Source organism: Oryza sativa, chromosome 2 (genome assembly GCF_034140825.1).
Source record: "Oryza sativa Japonica Group chromosome 2, ASM3414082v1".
NCBI lineage: Eukaryota > Viridiplantae > Streptophyta > Magnoliopsida > Poales > Poaceae > Oryza > Oryza sativa.
The window spans coordinates 3132131-3150020 of record NC_089036.1 but is presented as its reverse complement, the minus strand read 5'-3'; the positions used below and the strand labels follow the sequence as shown (position 1 = coordinate 3150020).

The 17890-nt window shown below is 41.7% G+C and overlaps 1 protein-coding gene, 2 long non-coding RNA genes and 1 pseudogene across 3 annotated transcripts; 2 read left to right on the top strand and 2 right to left on the bottom strand.

Annotated features, from left to right (window-relative positions):
- Positions 1–5483: 5483 nt before the first annotated feature.
- On the bottom strand, positions 5484–9106 carry LOC136355029 (uncharacterized). The gene is made up of 2 exons (XR_010739043.1): positions 8938–9106; positions 5484–5856 (listed from the first exon to the last, which is right to left on the bottom strand). It is a non-coding gene; the product is annotated as an uncharacterized lncRNA (long non-coding RNA).
- On the top strand, positions 6491–8410 carry LOC107280037 (receptor-like protein 3). Its single transcript, XM_015769098.3, has 2 exons — positions 6491–8119; positions 8223–8410. The coding sequence occupies exons 1-2, from the start codon at positions 6518–6520 to the stop codon at positions 8250–8252; spliced, it is 1632 nt and encodes a 543-aa protein (XP_015624584.1). The 5' UTR covers positions 6491–6517; the 3' UTR covers positions 8253–8410.
- Positions 9107–11184: 2078 nt separating the features above from the next.
- LOC136355027 (uncharacterized) lies at positions 11185–17653 on the bottom strand. Its single transcript, XR_010739040.1, has 2 exons — positions 17503–17653; positions 11185–11644 (listed from the first exon to the last, which is right to left on the bottom strand). It is a non-coding gene; the product is annotated as an uncharacterized lncRNA (long non-coding RNA).
- LOC4328357 (uncharacterized) lies at positions 11641–17271 on the top strand (annotated as a pseudogene).
- Positions 17654–17890: the final 237 nt, after the last annotated feature.

The following is a 17890-nucleotide window of genomic DNA, read 5'->3' as shown; positions in this document are numbered from 1 at the left end:
CAACTAATAATGGTTTTATTAATGTCTTGAGTTGGGAATGACTCATACAGTATGTGCAAGACGTCACTGCTATTAATAATGGTTTTATTAATGTTCTTGGTCGCAAGTCGGATGCCGCGAGAATTAGGCCCCTACTCCTAGCTATCCAGTATTGTTTCTTTGTTTTCTTTTTTCCTTTTTTCAAAGCTGTTGGTTGGTTGTTGTTGAAACTCCCCAAATCTTAATACAAAAGATGCGCAATCCTTAAATGCATTCTTAAAAAAAAACAGCTCAGCTAGACAGACCCCATAATTAGGCCCGTGGAGGGAAGCAGAAGTAGGCCTGTGGAGGGAAGCATGTCTGCTTCCAGAGTAGGCCTGTCATGTTCTCGGTCGCAATTTAGATGTCGTGAGATTTAGGCCTCTTCTTTTAGCCATTTAGCCTTTGTTTCTTCTCATTTTCTGAGTTGTTGGCTGGTTGTTGTTGAAACTTCCCAAGTCTTAATACAAAAGATGCGCAATCCTTTTGCGCATTCTAAAATGAAAACCCCACAAGTATACAAGATCTCATTGCATTTTTTATGATATAACTTCTTAATTGTGTTGCAAATTTCATTAGTAGATAGAGTGCCCAAGTCATTAACATATAATAGATTTTTCTCATAGAAAATAGTAAGAAAAAGTATGAGCATAGAATAGATTTTTCTCATAGAAAATAGATTCGTTGGAGCACCTCTCCTTTGCTAGCTATGGTTCACCAGCCTTCTATTTGAGAACAGATTTGCTATTGTCGACAGATTTTTCTCCAAGAAACTTTCGCTTCGTGGACCATCGGATCAATGTTGAGATTCGTGTAACCATCTCCCAAATCTGAATAAAATTGGACGGCCCTTCCTTCGGCTGCCCTGGCAAAAAAAAAAAAAGAAAAAATGTTGAGATTCGTGCATAGAGGGAAAAACTTGTATCAAACTCCTTAATACGGTAATCCTTGATTTTGGATGGAACAACTTCATCGGCGACATTCCAGGTTCCATAGGTCAGCTTAAGAGATTAGAAGAGCTCCATTTGGACTACACCAGCATGTCTGGGGAGTTGCCCTTAGCTCTAGGCAACTGTACTAGTCTCAAAACTTTTTTGCCGGGTCGGCCGAAAGGTTCGGTCGACCAATCTATTATATTATTAAAGGAATAGAAAAAGGAGCCTCCACGTTCGCTCTCAAGGCCTATAAATTCTCACATTAATCGGAGAAAAAGAAAAAGCAGTGTCCATATAGAAATACAATTTAGAAATAGCTGAAATTCAGAATTAAAAAATAAGGAATATTAGAAAAGGAGACTAGAGTCCATATAGAAATACAATTTAGAAATAGTTGAAATTCGGAATTAAAAAATAAGGAATATTAGAAGAGGAGACTAGAGTCCATATAGAAATACAATTAGGAAAGAACTAAAATTCGGAATTAAAAATAAGGAATATTAGAAGTAGAGCATAGAGTCCATATAGAAATACAATTAGAAAATAATAGAAATTCAGAATTAAAAATAAGAAATATTAGAAGTAGAGTATAGAGTCATATAGAAATACAATTAAGAAAAAAATAGAAATTCAGAATTAAAAAATAAGGAATATTAGAAGAGGTGACTAGAGTCCATATAGAAATACAATTAGGAAATAACTGAAATTTGGAATTAAAAATTAAAAATAAGGAATATTAGAAGTAGAGTATAGAGTTCGTATAGGAATTTAAAACTAACTAAAATTCGGAATAAAAAGGAGCCTCCACGTTCGCTCTCATGACCTAAAAGTTCTCCCATTAATCGGAGAAAAAGAAAAAGTAGAGTCCATATAGAAATACAATTTAGAAATAGCTAAAATTCGGAATTAAAAAATAAGGAATATTAGAAGAGGAGACTAGAATCTATATAGAAATACAATTTAGAAATAATTGAAATTCGGAATTAAAAAATAAAAAATATTACAAGAGGAGACTAGAGTCCATATAGAAATACAATTAGGAAAGAACTGAAAATCGGAATTAAAAATAAGGAATATTAGAAGTAGAGTATAGAGTTCATATAGAAATACAATAATAGAAATTCGGAATTAAAAATAAGGAATATTAAAAGTATAGTATAGAGTCCACATAGAAATACAATTAATAAAAAAAAAGAAATTTGGAATTAAAAAATATTATAAGTAGAGTATAGAGTGCATATAGGAATTTAAAACTAACTAAAATCCGAAATAAACATAATAAAATCAAATGTAGAGTTTAGAGTCCGTATAAAAATACAATTTACAAACAACTAAAATTCGAAATTAAGAAAAACATGGGAAGAAGAGTTTAAAGTCAATATAGGAATTCAATTTAGAAGTAACTAAAATTTGAAATTAAAAATTAAAGAATATTGAAAGATGAGTTTAGAATCCACATAGAAATACAATTAGAAATAATAAACATTCAGAATTAAAAAAAGAAATATTAAAAGACGAGTCTAGAGTCCATATAGGAATATATATAATTTACAAATAACTAAATTTTGATATTAAAAATAATTAATAACTAACACGTATATAAAATACAATATGAATATTACACATTAGTAGTTTCGTAAAGTTATTGCAAAATTTAAAATTATGTTATCATTGTAATATATTTTAATAATATAATGAGAAAACATATATGCTATTATATGAGAGAAAATATAATGATGCTAGCCGCGCAATTTGCGCAGGCCACCATACTAGTTTCATTAAGAGAAGAGGGGGGGGGGGGGTTGTTACATGTTAAAACTTACAACGACAGTATGCTGTCGTAAAGGATAGGGGTAAGACCCCGACCCGGTAAGCTAAAACTTCGACAAATATGAATTACATATTACGTGATCTCGTTGTTGCACGATCTGAACACTCCTGCCGTCTTCCAGACGATGATCTCTTCTTTGATAGCTTGCACAAGTTGCTCTATGCTTCAAAATCTTTGCTCAAAGACACGCGCATTTCACTCTTTCCACAGCAGCCAACAAGTTAGCACAAAGGCACTGTCGAAAATACTCCTGTAGCCCGTCCGAAAAGCGAGTCTCGCCTTCATCCACCAATCAGCAATGCCTGATTCGTTCCCTGTAGGCAACGGAAAGTCGATGCCGATCCACCCCTGCATCATCCTCCATAATCTCCTGGTGAAATTGCGCGTTATGAACAAGTCTCAAAACGGCCAAGATGCACTAGTCTCAAAACCATCAGCATCAAGCATAACAACTTCATCGGCGATATTCCAGGTTCCATACGTCAGCTTAAGAGATTGGAGGAGCTCCATTTGGACTACACCCAACATATCTGGGGAGTTGCCATCAGCTCTAGGCAACTGTACTAGTCTCAAAACTATCAGCATCAAGCATAACAACTGCATCGGTGATATTCCGGGTTCCATAGGTCAGCTTAAGAGATTGGAGAAGCACCATTTGGGCTACACCTAACATGTCTGGGAAGTTGCCATCAGCTCTAGGTAACTGTACTAGTCTCAAAACCATCAGCATCAAGCATAACTTCATCGGAGATATTCCGGGTTCCATAGGTCAGATTAAGAGATTGGAGGAGCTCCATTTGGACTAAACTCAGCATGTCTGGGGAGTTGCCATCAGCTCTAGGCAACTGTACTAGTCTCAAAATCATCGGCATCAAGCATAACAACTTCATCGGTGATATTCCGGGTTCCATAGGTCAGCTTAATAGATTGGAGGAGCTCCAGTTGGATAACAACAGGATGTCCAGAGTGTTTCCATCATCTCTAAGCAACTTTACAAGTCTCAAGATCATCAACCTCAAGCACAACAACTTCACAGGAGAGCTTTCGAAGGTTAACTTCTCCAGACTGCCCAATCTGAAACTTTTGGATCTTATGTCGAACAAGTTCACTGGAGAAATTCTAGATAGCATCTACAGATGCAGCAATCTAACCACATTACAGCTATCTTCAAACAAATTCTATGGCCAGTTGTCACCAAGAATAGACAACCTGAAGTCCCTCGTTTTTGCCGGGTCAGCCAAAGAGTGGCCAACCAATTTCATTAAGAATTAGTAAAAAAAAAACAAAGTACAAAAGTATAGTTACATCGACAAAAGCATGTCGAGCATGGTCCGAGGCACAGCCTCCGACTGGAGGGGGAGAAACCCTGAAACTGGGCAGACTATACCCTCTACTCATTACATTGGGAAAAAAAATTCCAGCTTCCTTCCAAATGAAACTGGCAGAACCTGAAGTACCTCTTGTTCCTATCACTTGACAACAATGTTTTTGGGAATATCTCAAATGCAATTCATGCACTCAAGAACTGCAAAAAGTCAACACTTTGATTATGGGAATCAACTTCAAGGGCAAGGCCATGCCAGATGGCATACCAATAGTTGATGGTTTTCAGAGTCTTCAGGTTCTTTCGGTACCTTCTTGCTCGTTGTCTGGAAAAAATACCTCGTTGGCTTTCAAAACTGCTCAAAATGGAAGTTTTGGATCTATCCTACAATTAACTCACTGGACCAATATCAGACTGGATCCATGGCCTGAACTTCCTCTACTTCATAGATATATCAAACAACAATCTTAGAAGGGATCTCCCAGTAGCAATAATGGAGATGCCAATGCTACAATCATTTGGATCCAAGGGTATTTGAACTTCCTGTTTATGCTGATTATGAAGAGCCATCACTTACATATGGTATGACCAATGCTCTCCCTGCAATGCTAAATCTTGGAAACAATAAGCTTACTGGTGCAATTCCTTCAGAGGTCGGCCAGCTGAAATCACTCACAGTGCTCTTCTTGAGCTTCAACAGCTCTTCAGGGCATATTCCACCGAAACTTTTCAACCTGACAAATCTGCAAGTGTTAGAATTGTCTAACCTCCATCTCACAGGTTCAATCCCACCAGGACTGAACAATGTGCACTCACTTTCAATATTTGATGTTTCTAACAACGACTTAGAGGGGTCAGTTCCAATTGGATATGAGTATTGGGGTTTTGATGGGAACCCAAAGCTGTGTGGTCATACGCTCATTCGCACCTGTGCATCGGCAAAAACACCTCCAGTTTTCAGACTCCAGAGAACAAAGCACTCAAAAGACCATCTTTGCGATTGCTTTTGTCGCATTCTTCTGTGTAGGTGTGCTATATGATCAAATAGTATTATCAAGGTTTTTTTTGGCTAGTCCTATTGCAGATCTGATGTACTTTTTGTGATAACTTTGGTCAGTTTGAGCTGCTGTTAAGATCCAAGCAGCATGTCCGGTTACAAGCTTAGTCTAGTTGTGCACGAAATATACCTCTTGTTCTGGTTCAGGTTTTCCTATGAAAGGCGGAAAATACAAAAATAAAGAAAAGGACATTGGAGGGAACTCGTTTTTTTGATAATAAACTGGAAGGAATACATGGGTGAAGAGTGATCCAGGAATTCTGGTAATGTATAAGTACACAGCTATGTAAGATGATGTGAATCGAAGCAGTCTAAATGTATCAAAAATTCATTCTTGCAGAATTCCGTGTAACTTTATTGTCATCATTCACTTTGATCGCTGAATAACAACATCGATATATGAGTACACAAGAAGAAATAAACAGTACTTGCCACGATTTGCATTGTACAAGAAAACAAAGACAAAATCCTTAAAAAAATCATCATTTTATTTCGAGAGACTTGATATTTATGGGATTATAGTGCCTACTATATCTGCAACAGATTTGAGCAAATCTTAGCAAGCCTGGTTACCTCATACCTGCATGCATGCTAGTTTCACCTGCAATTTTCCAAGGGCTCTGCAAGGCAGGATCACGGGCGCTGGACCTGTGTCCTGGCCTCCAGCTCCAGCATCAACCAGGGCTGAGCACTGCAGAACTAAGCTTCTCTGATGAGCCCCAATGAAATATTAAGCATACTTCTTTTATTTGATGAAATGTATCTCCTACGTTATTATTCAAGTATGAAACATGCATGTATATACGTAGAGCCTACCATATTTGCTACAGATTTTACAACATTTCGTGTGAAGCTAGTGGTTTGATTGTTGTCAAAAACTCAAAATTATGGAAAAAAAAGGAACGGTAAACAGCCGGCAAATGTGGAGCTATAGGTAGGGAATCAAACTTTCGAAATGCAACAGCTGATGATCAACCGGAAAGGGAAGACTTGGTCTACTAACTTACCACTTACTACACCATATGTTCCAGGATATTTCCTTCACTGCTGAATAAAGTTGTGATCGACACAATTCATGATGTTACTGCCTGCCCAATCAATGACTGTACTATCGGTAGCAAGCAAGCACTGCAGGTTGTCACTCTCATTCAACTCTCAATTCATCTTTTGATCCTGAATTCCTGATGACCTTGACCACTTATTCTTTGTGATGACCATTGACTAGCCACTCGATCAGCTAGCAACTGCAATCAACAAAGATGAAATTTGTTCCTGCTTTCATTCCTACTCAATATAAGAGTAATGAACAGTAAATATCCAACTCATACTCAATCTGAAAAAGAAAACCCACCATGAGGCCTTTCCACTTTCCATGCAGCAGAATCAGCAGCAAATTACCCACAGATTTACTTGGGTTTGCTCTGCTGACGGTGCTGTGTTTAGCTTCTTCCACCGACTCCTGCATAGACCAGGAGAAGAGTGTCCTCCTCCAGTTCCTTGCTGGCCTCTCAGGAGACGGTGGCCTCTCCGCATCATGGCGGAACGGCACAAATTGCTGCACATGGGAAGGCATCACCTGTAATGCAGACATGAGGATCGCTGATATTTTGCTCGCTTCTAAGGCCCTTGAAGGGCAGATCTCACCGTCTCTTGGCAGCCTCACCGGCCTGCTGCAGCTCAATCTTTCACACAATTCGCTGTCTGGTGAACTTCCATTGGAGGGGTTGGTGTCATCGAGCAGCATCGTCGTTCTTGATGTTAGCTTCAATCACTTCAGTGGAGCTTTGCAAGAGCTCTTCATTCAATCAACTATCTGGCCTCTTCAGGTACTGAACATCTCAAGCAACTTATTTACAGGGAAATTTCCAACAACCACATGTAAGGTGATGAACAATCTGGTGGCTCTTAATGCCAGCAACAACAGCTTTATAGGACAGATACCAAGTTCTTTGTGCATCAACTCACCATCCTTCGGGGTACTTGACCTCTCTTCCAATCAATTTGGTGGCAGCATACCCTCAGACATAGGCAACTGCTCCATGCTTAGAGTGCTCAAGGGTGGCCGCAACAACTTCAAGGGTCCACTCCCAGATGAACTATTCAATGCTTCATCATTGGAGCACCTTTCTTTCCCAAACAATGATCTAAATGGAGTACTTGATGATGCCAACATTATAAAGCTCAGCAAATTGTCTATCCTTGATCTCCAACAGAATATATTCAGTGGAAACATACCCAAGTCCATAGGTCAGCTCAAGAGATTGAAGGAGCTCCATTTGGGTGAGAACTACTTGTATGGGGAGCTGCCATCAACTTTAGGCAACTGCACAAATCTCAAAATCCTCGACCTCAAGATCAACTACCTCAGTGGAGACCTTGGCAAGATCAACTTTTCCAGCCTATCTAATCTAATGATAATTGATCTTCTCGTGAACAACTTCAATGGTACAATTCCAGAAAGCATTTATGATTGCACAAATTTGATTGCACTGAGACTTTCGTGGAACAAATTCCATGGTGAGTTCTCACACAGAATGGACAGACTGAGGTCTCTTTCCTGCCTGTCAGTTGGTTGGAATGATTTTACGAATATCACGAAGGCACTTTACATCCTCAAGAGCTTTAGCAACTTAAAAACTCTACTTCTTGGAGGGAACTTCAACCATGAGACATTGCTAGCAGATGAAACAATGGATGGTTTTGAAAATCTTCAGTACCTAGAAATAAGTGGTTCTTCTTTACATGGAAAAATTTCTCTTTGGCTATCAAAGCTCACAAAATTGAAGGTGCTGCAGTTATCCAATAATCAATTAAGCGGATCAGTGCCTGCCTGGATCAACAGCCTCAACTTCCTCTTCTATCTAGACATATCCAATAACAACCTTACAGGTGAATTTCCAACAATATTAACGCAGATTCCAATGCTGAAGTCAGACAAGAGAACCAATCTGGATGTAAGTGTCCCAAACATGAGATTTTACGGCATTCCATTCATCAAAAACCGACAATACCAATATATCCACACAACAATAAACATAGCCAAAAATGGTTTTACAGGTGCGATCCCGCCAGAGATTAGTCAGCTGAAGGCACTCGATATGCTCAACTTGAGCTTCAATAGCTTCTCTGGGGAGACCCCACAAGCAATCTGCAACCTCACCAAGCTGGTCATGCTAGACTTGTCTAACAACAATCTAACAGGCACAATCCCTTTAGAACTGAACAAGCTAAACTTCCTTTCTGCATTCAATGTTTACAACAACGACCTGGAAGGGGCTATTCCAACTGGAGGCCAGTTTGATACATTTGACAACTCAAGCTTCACTGGTAATCCAAAGCTATGTGGTGGTATGCTCAGTCACCACTGTAATTCAGCAAGAGCACTTCCTAGCCCTACTTCATCCACAGATCAATTCGGTGACAAGGTTATCTTTGGCATCACATTTGGCCTGTTCTTTGCTTATGGTGTGCTATTAGATCAGATGGTACTAAAAAGGCTAAGATCTCTTCAAGGCATATTAATTTTCCAACTCTATGAACAGAGTTGAAGACAAGAATCTAGCTGCCACAACTCAGGTGTGCAGATTGAGCATTCTGAATGATGGTCACTACTCAAATTCGTGAAAATCATGTGCAAATTTGTCTCTATCAGAACTAGTATGTATAGTTTGAGAATCCCCATCGTCTGCAACTATATCGCTTCAATTTTCAGATTCACGCTAAGAAAATAGTAGTAATAGAGAGCAGATGGAGATGGCCACGCGTTGCATACTCGAGCTATGGGTAGTAGTGACGGCGACGCAGAGGCCTTCCTCGAGTCCCCGCGCGCCGCCGGCGAGCCGAAGAGGCGGCGGTTGCGCTGGCCGCCGGCGACAGAGCAGCGGCGGCGCTGTCGCCACGGAGACGACGAGACGGTGCCTGTGGCAATTGGGCCAAGTCTTGGGCCCTTGCCCTACTCAACTAATCCCATATTTGGGCCTCACGTAATCGAAATCCCGTCCTGGACCAACTATTATGGGCCGCATTCTAGTTACAATCCAGTTACGGCCCAACAAAAATGGGCCGCACGTAAATCGTCCTACCGTGAACTCGTGGAGCACTCTCTTGTCTTCGCCGGCGGCCGGTGAGCCCGCACCTCATTGGCCTAATAAGTTAAAGCAAAATCTTAAATTTGAATTTTAAACTTAATTTTAATCTTTTTTTGCAAAGCATTTTAATATATTTTTAATGTAGTTTTTTTAGCGTTAACTTTTAAGCCGCTACGAACAAATATGGCAACTGCACCCAGCGTGGCGCCATGGTCATTCCATTCCACCGCAAGCACTCCATATCATATTAACCGTGTTAGTTTTTGCCAAAAAAAAATCAAGCGCAATAAAGTACTGTTTTGAAGAGAGAAAAAAAAACAATCCATATCAACCGTGTTAGTTTTCGCCCAAAAAAAATTAAACGCAGTAAAGTACAATTTTGAAAAAAAAAATCACATGGATGTGACCAAACCAATGTCCTTTTCCAGGGGAAAAATAATTATTCATCCAGCACCAGCAGTCCAGCAGCCACAAACTATCCATATTTCTTGTGCTGATGCCTCGGTACCTGCTCCAGTTCCTAGCTGGATTCTGGAACCTAAGCACTACACCCTCTTCATATTATAAGCATTTTATTTTTTTTCTAAATCAAAATTATAGAGGTATATAAATATAACTACTCTTATAACACCAATTAGTTTTTGGTATATTTTTATACCATATTTGTTTGGTGTTAAAAATGTTGTTGTGTTTCTATAAATTTAGTCAAATTTTAAATAGTTTAAGAAAAAAAAGTCAAAGTGTCTTATATAATATAAAGAGTAAATTTCACTTTAGACCACTTATATTGACCTAAGTTGCACATTGGGATAGGGGTGGGTCACTTTTTTCACTTTACACCACCTATTTTTACCATCCTTTGCAAGTTGAACCAGGTTTACTGATTGGCCCACTAGGCTGGGCTTCGGCCCACGCAAATAGGTGCGTTTACCAGCGGTCGGCAGTCCCCGTCTCGGGGCTCCGGCGAGGGCTCCCTCGACGGCGGTTCTGCCTCCCTCTCTGGTACGAGTACTTCCTTCCCAACCCAAAAAAGTCTCTGTTCACACACGGCTGCTGTGCAGCGGCGTGAACTCAACAATCGAAACACAAACGCCACCGTGTCCACCGTCCACCGGCGCCAAGGTGGAGCAAGTCTCGTCATCCAACCGTGTCGCCAGCGTCAGGCCAAAGGGCCTCTGCCTGGTGGACGCCCATGCCACCTCGATCGATGGCTTCCCGAGGATGGAATCACTGGGGTCGTCGGCTGCCTCGTTGCTAGGATGCTTGTTGGGTTTATGAGGTAGACAGGTATATGCATCTGCGATTCGATCATGGAGCAATCCATGGAGGAAAGTTTTGACCCTGGGGCTTGGGAGAGTGAAACAAAGCAATGCATTCAGTAATTCCTATGAGATTTGGGTTTTGTGGGGGTAATCAATATTCCTCTGCTGCTCTTCGAAAAAACTAGAGTAATTAATCCGTGTTCCTCGGTTGGTAACCGGAAACATGTCGAATTTTCACAAGAAAATTAAAGAGAAGATCGGATCTTGATTCACATGCATGATCTGAATGGGATAGTTCTGGTATGGTCTCAGATCCTGTCAACGTAATCAGATGTGCCGTAGTATTGTTTTGAGCGCGACAGGGCCGAGCGTTATCACCACAGAGTCCGTGTCCACTGGACGACGACATGCTCGCCCTCGCCGATGACCACACCAACGCGTCGCGCACGCTCCTGGTATCGCGCACCACTGCCACCATGAGCAAACACCAGCTGCTCGCGTGGATTAGGCCGAAACGCAGCCCATGCCGTAAACTTGGTCCAACTTGAAAAAGATTGTAAAATTAGGTGGTGTTAAGTGAAAAGAGAAACTTAGCCCTAGCCCATTATGCCACATTGGTCAATATAGGTGGTTCAAGATGAAATTTACTCTAATATAAAACAAAGAGAGTAATAAGCAATAATAATAGGAACAAAGTATATTCCGATGTGAACTTATTTGTAAAACATTCATTGCTCAACGTAGATCGTTGTAAAACAGTGCATGTTGGGACACTCAAAAATCAATTGGGAGAAGCAGCTAGCCAAGAAAGGGCTCTTGCGCACAGTCAAAATGGACTGGATCATGAAGGCAGTTTAAGATCCTGATATCCTGTCCATATGTTCCAGGTCAGGATATGTACTCCACTTTCATGCTGCATCTGAGTAGTCATCTGAATTTTGCTGGCCTTGCTGCCTCTCTTGTGCTTACTACTTATAAGTTTTAACTGAATGGATAAAAAACATAACAACTGTTTTTTTCCCCTAGCATGTTGCTTCAGCCTTTGGTCAATTGAGCTCAGGCTGTTTCATGAAACATATGCTTGCATTTCTCCTTTTTGGTGGCAAGCAAGCACGTCTATCATCTGAAGCTGCAAGAGCCAAGAGAAGTCATCAGGATGATGTAAAAATGTCAATGTGACAAGGATTTAACTAAGAATGGTTGCAAAAGAAAATAGCTTTTCTTTGGCCAGGAAGGTCGAGCAAAGAGCAGCAGCAACAAAGAAATGGTCAAGCAACTTAGTTGCTGATGGGGTGTGAGGTACCAAAATTTGTTGCTAGCACCTTCAATTTTACACCATCAATCAAAGCGAGGGGAAAAAATGGAAACAAACAAAGAGAAGAACTTAGCTGATATTGCTGCAGTGTTGGCGGCTGAAGACAGGCAAAGATGACAGCAGGAGGCGACCAGGATTTTTCATAGTTTTGTCAATTGTCAAGCTTGAAACAGCGGTCGTCACAGTTGTCTGAACCAATGCAACAATTGGACAGGCACGGGATAACATAGTCATCGGTATTACTTTCTGCGCAATCAATGAACAAGGACCATCGGTAGCAAAGTTCTTCTGAAACTAACCATCGGTAGCAAATGGGCATTGCAGGCTGTGGCTATTATTCACCTCTAAAGTATCTTTACTCAATATAATACTACTGCATAGTGATCTATCCAAACTGTACCCATTCTGAGAAGAAAAAAAAATCCACCATGAGACCTTCCCAGTTTCCATGCAGCAGAAGCAGCAGCAAATTTCCCATGGATTTACTTGGGTTTGCTGTTGTGCTATTACTGAGTTTAGCCTCTTCCACCAGCTCCTGCAAAGATCATGAGAAGAGCTTCTTCCTCCAGTTCCTTGCCGGCCTCTCGGAGGACGGTGGCCTCGCCGTGTCATGGCAGAATGACACGGATTGCTGCACATGGGAAGGGATCACCTGCGGCACAGATGCAACGATCACCGAAATTTCGCTGGTTTCTAAGGGCCTTGAAGGGCACATCTCACCATACCTTGGCAACCTCACCGGCCTGATGCGCCTCAACCTGTCCCACAATTTGCTCTCCGGTGAACTTCCATTGGAGGAGTTGGTGTCGTCAACCAGCCTCGTCATCCTTGACATCAGCTTCAATCACTTAAGTGGAGCTCTGCAGGAGTTCTCAGCTCAAATAAGTGAAACAACTATCCGGCCTCTGCAGGTACTCAACATCTCGAGCAACTTATTTACAGCACAATTTCCAACAAACACATGGAAGGTGATGAACAATCTGGTGGCTCTGAATGCCAGTAACAACAGCTTTACGGGACAGGCACCAAGTTCTTTCTGCATCAGTGCACCATCCATCACTGAGCTTGACCTCTCTTTCAATCGATTTGGCGGTAGCGTACCCCAGGACATAGGCAATTGCTCGATGCTTAGAGTTCTCAAGGGTGGCCACAACAACTTCCATGGTGCTCTCCCAGATGAACTATTCAATGCTTCATCGTTGGAGTACCTTTCTTTCCCAGACAATGTTCTAAATGGAGTACTTGATGATGCCAATATCATAAAACTCAGAAAATTGTCAATCCTAGATCTCGAAAGGAATATGTTTATTGGCAAAATACCCAACTCGATAGGTCAGCTCAAGAGATTGGAGGAACTCCATTTGGGCCACAACAATATGTATGGAGAGCTGCCATTAACTTTAGGCAACTGCACAAATCTCAAAATCCTCGACCTCAAGATCAACTACCTCAGTGGAGACCTTGGCAAGATCAACTTTTCCAGCCTATCTAATCTAATGATAATTGATCTTCTCGTGAACAACTTCAATGGTACAATTCCAGAAAGCATTTATGACTGCACAAATTTGATTGCACTGAGACTTTCATGGAACAAATTCCATGGTGAGTTCTCACAGAGAATGGACAGACTGAGGTCTCTTTCCTTCCTATCAGTTGGTGGTAATGCTTTTGCTAATATCAGAAATGCGCTTCACATCTTCAAGAGCTTTAGAAACTTAACGGTGCTATCTATTGAACAGAACTTCATGCATGAGATCTTGCCAGAGGATGAAACAATTGATGGTTTTGAAAGCCTACAACATCTTGAAATATATGGGTCCTCGTTATCTGGAAAAATGCCTGTCTGGCTATCGAAGCTCAAAAATTTGGAGAAGTTGTTTTTATATGACAATCGATTAACAGGAACGGTACCTGTATGGATCAACAAACTCAACTTTCTCATCTGTCTAGATATATCAAATAATAGCTTTACAGGGGAAATATTGATGACATTAATACAGATGCCAATGCTTAAATCAGAGAAGACAGTGGCCAATATTGATGCAAGGGTCTTAATATTACCGACATATATGTCCTCAAAAAAGGACTTACCTGCACTTAAAGATTGGAAATATGAATATCGCATCCTCCGAGCAGAAGTAAATGTAGCTAGAAATGGCTTTACAAGTGTGATCCCTCCAGAGATTGGTCGGCTGAAGGCACTCGATATGCTTGATTTGAGCTTCAATAGCTTCTCTGGAGAGATCCCACAAGCAATTTGCAACCTCACCAACCTGGAGATGCTAGACTTGTCTAGCAACAATCTAATGGGTGCAATCCCTTTGGAACTGAACAAGCTGCACTTCCTTTCTGCCTTCAATGTTTCTAACAATGACCTGGAAGGACCTATTCCAACTGGAGGCCAGTTTGATACATTTGACAACTCAAGCTTCATTGGTAATCCAAAGCTATGTGGTGGTATGCTCAGTCACCACTGTAATTCAGCAAAAGCAGTTCATGCTCCTGCCTCCACTCTTTCCACAGATCAATTCAGTGACAAGGTTATCTTTGGCGTCGCATTTGGCCTGTTCTTTGCACTTGGTGTGCTGTTAGATCAGATAGTACTATCCAAGCTAAGATTTCTTCAATTCTGAGACAGCAGCCTCACCTTACTTGCCGATTGATCTTCCGAACATGCATGGATTGGATGCCACCCCGTAGCATTCATTCTTCCGGCCGTGCAACTTACAGGTAACTGAATCATTCAGACCTCCATTATAAATTTCAGAATCTGACAACAGATATCGTTTTCTCCTCAGTTTTTCACACTTTAATTTCACTGCAACCAGAGCAGGTTGCCATGCATTCACAGGGAATTGATCTGAAAGACAGAAACGGTTGTACTGCTACTTGATTTGGGTTAACATTAAGCCGTGTTTCACGAAAAAAGCATCCAAGGACTGATATTTTTGTCCCTGCGGTCCCTAGCTCTAGAAGACAATCAAGCAATCTGTACCAAGTTGCTGCTTTATTCCTCTCTCTCTCAATTAATATGTACCGACTGAATTGAGGAAAATCACAAATTCAGAATAGCAACATTATATATGGTCACTCCATTAGTTTCAAATTTTCATCACCCACCACCACCACAACCAGTAGCAGCAGCAATAAAAACAAATTACCCATGTCTATTCTCTGCCTCGTTCTTGTGCTGATGCTTTCCTCTGCATCTTCCACCAGCTGCTGCACAGAGCGTGAGAACAACTGCCTCCTCCAGTTCCTAGCAGGGCTCTCGCAGGACGGTGGCCTCGCCGCGTCATGGCGGCTGGGCACAGACTGCTGCTCATGGGAAGGCATCACCTGCAGCAGCATGGTCAGCAAGGACGCCATGGTCACAGACGTCTTGTTGGCCTCCAAGAGGCTGGAAGGCAGCATATCACCTGCTCTTGGCAGACTGCCAGGTTTGCTGCGTCTGAACCTGTCGCACAACTCACTATCCGGCGGATTACCATCAGAAGTAATGTCATCAGGCAGCATCATCATCCTTGACGTCAGCTTCAACAGCCTCGGCAGAATTCTACCACTGTCGCCACCACTAACCACTGGTCTAAAGTTGCCTCTGCAGGTGCTCAACATCTCGAGCAACAAGTTTTCCACGGAGTTGCCGTCGTTAGACGGAATGGCGCATCTCATCACGCTCAGTGCTAGCAACAATAGATTTAGTGGGCATATACCAACTAATTTCTGCACCAACTTGCCATCCTTAGCTGTGCTTGAACTCAGTTACAACCAATTCAGTGGGAGCATTCCCCCTGGACTTGGAAATTGCTCCAGGCTCAGAGTCCTCAAGGTTGGCCACAACAACCTTTGTGGGACTATTCCAGACGAACTCTTCAATGCTGAGTACTTCAATAGAGTGCCTCTCTTTTCCAAACGACAATTTACATGGAACACTTGAAGGGGAAAATGTTATCAAACTAGGGAAGCTGGCTACTCTTGACCTCGGAGAGAACAACTTCAGTGGTAACATTCCAGAGTCTATAGGCCAGCTCAACAGATTGGAAGAACTCCTTTTGAACAACAACAAAATGTATGGGGGCATACCATCAACCTTAAGCAACTGCACAAGTCTGATAACCATCAACCTCAGGAGCAACAATTTCAGTGGGGAGCTCGTCAATGTCAATTTCTCCAACCTACCCAATCTAAAAGCTTTAGATCTTTTGTGGAACAACTTCAGTGGTAAGATTCCAGAAACAATATACTCATGTAGTAACCTAACTGCCCTGCGGCTATCTTCCAATAAGTTTCAAGGCCAGTTATCAAAGGGACTAGGTAATCTGAAATCCCTTTCCTTCCTGTCACTCAGTTACAACAATCTTACAAACATAACAAATGCACTACAGATATTAAGGAGCTCCAGCAGCCTCACCACCCTTCTTATTGGCCGAAACTTCATGAATGAGAGAATACTGGACGATGATAACATTGATGGATTTGACAATCTTCAGGTTCTTTCCCAAATTGCTTGCTCCTTATATATGGAAAAATACCTCGATGGTTATCAAAACTCTCGAGTCTGGAGATGCTAATATTAAATAGAAATCAATTAACTGGACCAATACCTGACTGGATCAGCAGCCTAAACTTCCTCTTCTATCTAGACATATCAAACAACAATCTGACGGGAGAAATTCCAACAGCCTTAGTACAGATGCCAATGCTTAGGTCAGAGAAGTCTGCAGTCCAAGTCCAATTGCACCCTAGAGCATTTCAACTACCCATATATAGTCTTACATCACTACTTCAATACCGCAAGGCCAATGCTTTCCCCATAATGCTGGATCTAGGCAGCAATAAATTCACTGGTTTGATCCCTCCAGAGATTGGTCAGTTGAAAGGGCTCCTTGAACTCAATTTGAGCGCTAACAAATTATATGGAGATATCCCCCAGTCGATCTGCAACCTCACAAATCTGCTAACACTGGATTTATCAAGCAACAAACTATCTGGTACAATCCCAGCAGCACTGAAAAATCTAAACTTCCTAACCAGATTCAACATTTCTTACAATGACCTAGAAGGGCCTATCCCAACTGAAGGCCAGCTTAGCACATTCACAGATTGCTTCATTGGTAATCCAAAGCTATGTGGTCCTATGCTCAGTCACCGTTGTAGTTCAGCAAAAGCAGTTCCTGCGCCTGCCTCTACTCTATCCACAGGTGAATTCAGTGACAAGGTTATCTTTGGTATCACAGTAGGCCTGTTCTTTGCACTTGGTGTGCTGTTAGATCAGATGGTACTTTCCAAGCTAAGATTTCTTCAATTCTGAGATGAGCATGAGCTAATTTTGGTCAACCGTCCATGAAAAACCACATCTTCCAAACTACATGAACAGACTACAGAGTTCAAGAACAGCATCCAGTTGTGACAACTCTTTGCAGGTGTTCAGCAGAATGAACATTCCGGATGATGGTCACTACTCAAATCCATCAAAATTCCGTGTAAATTTGCCACTGCTAGAACTAGTATGTACACTTTGAGAATCGTGCGCAAGTAGTATCAATCATCAGCATTCACAAATATTCAGGTACAGTAAAAGAAGAAGAAAAAAAATCTCTCTTAACGTTCAGATTCACGACAGAAAAAGAGAGTAGTAAATAAGAGAGAAATGATGGCCGCACTTTGCGTACTTGATTCGGGTAGTGATGGCGACGCAGAAGCATTTCCTCGAGTCCCTACGCGCCGCCGGCGAGCCGAAAAGAGGCGGCGGGTGCGCCGGCGACCGAGAAGCGGCGGCGCCGTCGCCGTGGAGACTAGACGAGACGGCGATGTGGCCAAGGAATGTTTGGGTTCCGAAGGGTTCAGGCCCACACACTTTCTTGGTCTGCCAGGCCCATTAACTTTCTTGGGCCACACAAAATTTTGGTCCAAAAACTCATGGGCCGTACGTCAGAATCCTTTCTTGGGCCGCACCTAGACGAGAACCCCGTTGAGGTTCAACTAGTATGGGCCGCACGTGAGTTGCACTCCCGTTCCGGCCCAATAACCGTCCCTCTGCGAGTACTGATTTTGGGCCTG

Bases quoted from the DNA above. Each gene is read 5' to 3' on its own strand.
- LOC107280037 (XM_015769098.3), top strand. From the start codon at position 6,518: ATGAGGCCTTTCCACTTTCCATGCAGCAGAATCAGCAGCAAATTACCC. The intron at 8,120-8,222 runs GTAAGTGTCCCA...ATGGTTTTACAG, and splicing joins ACAAGAGAACCAATCTGGAT to GTGCGATCCCGCCAGAGATT.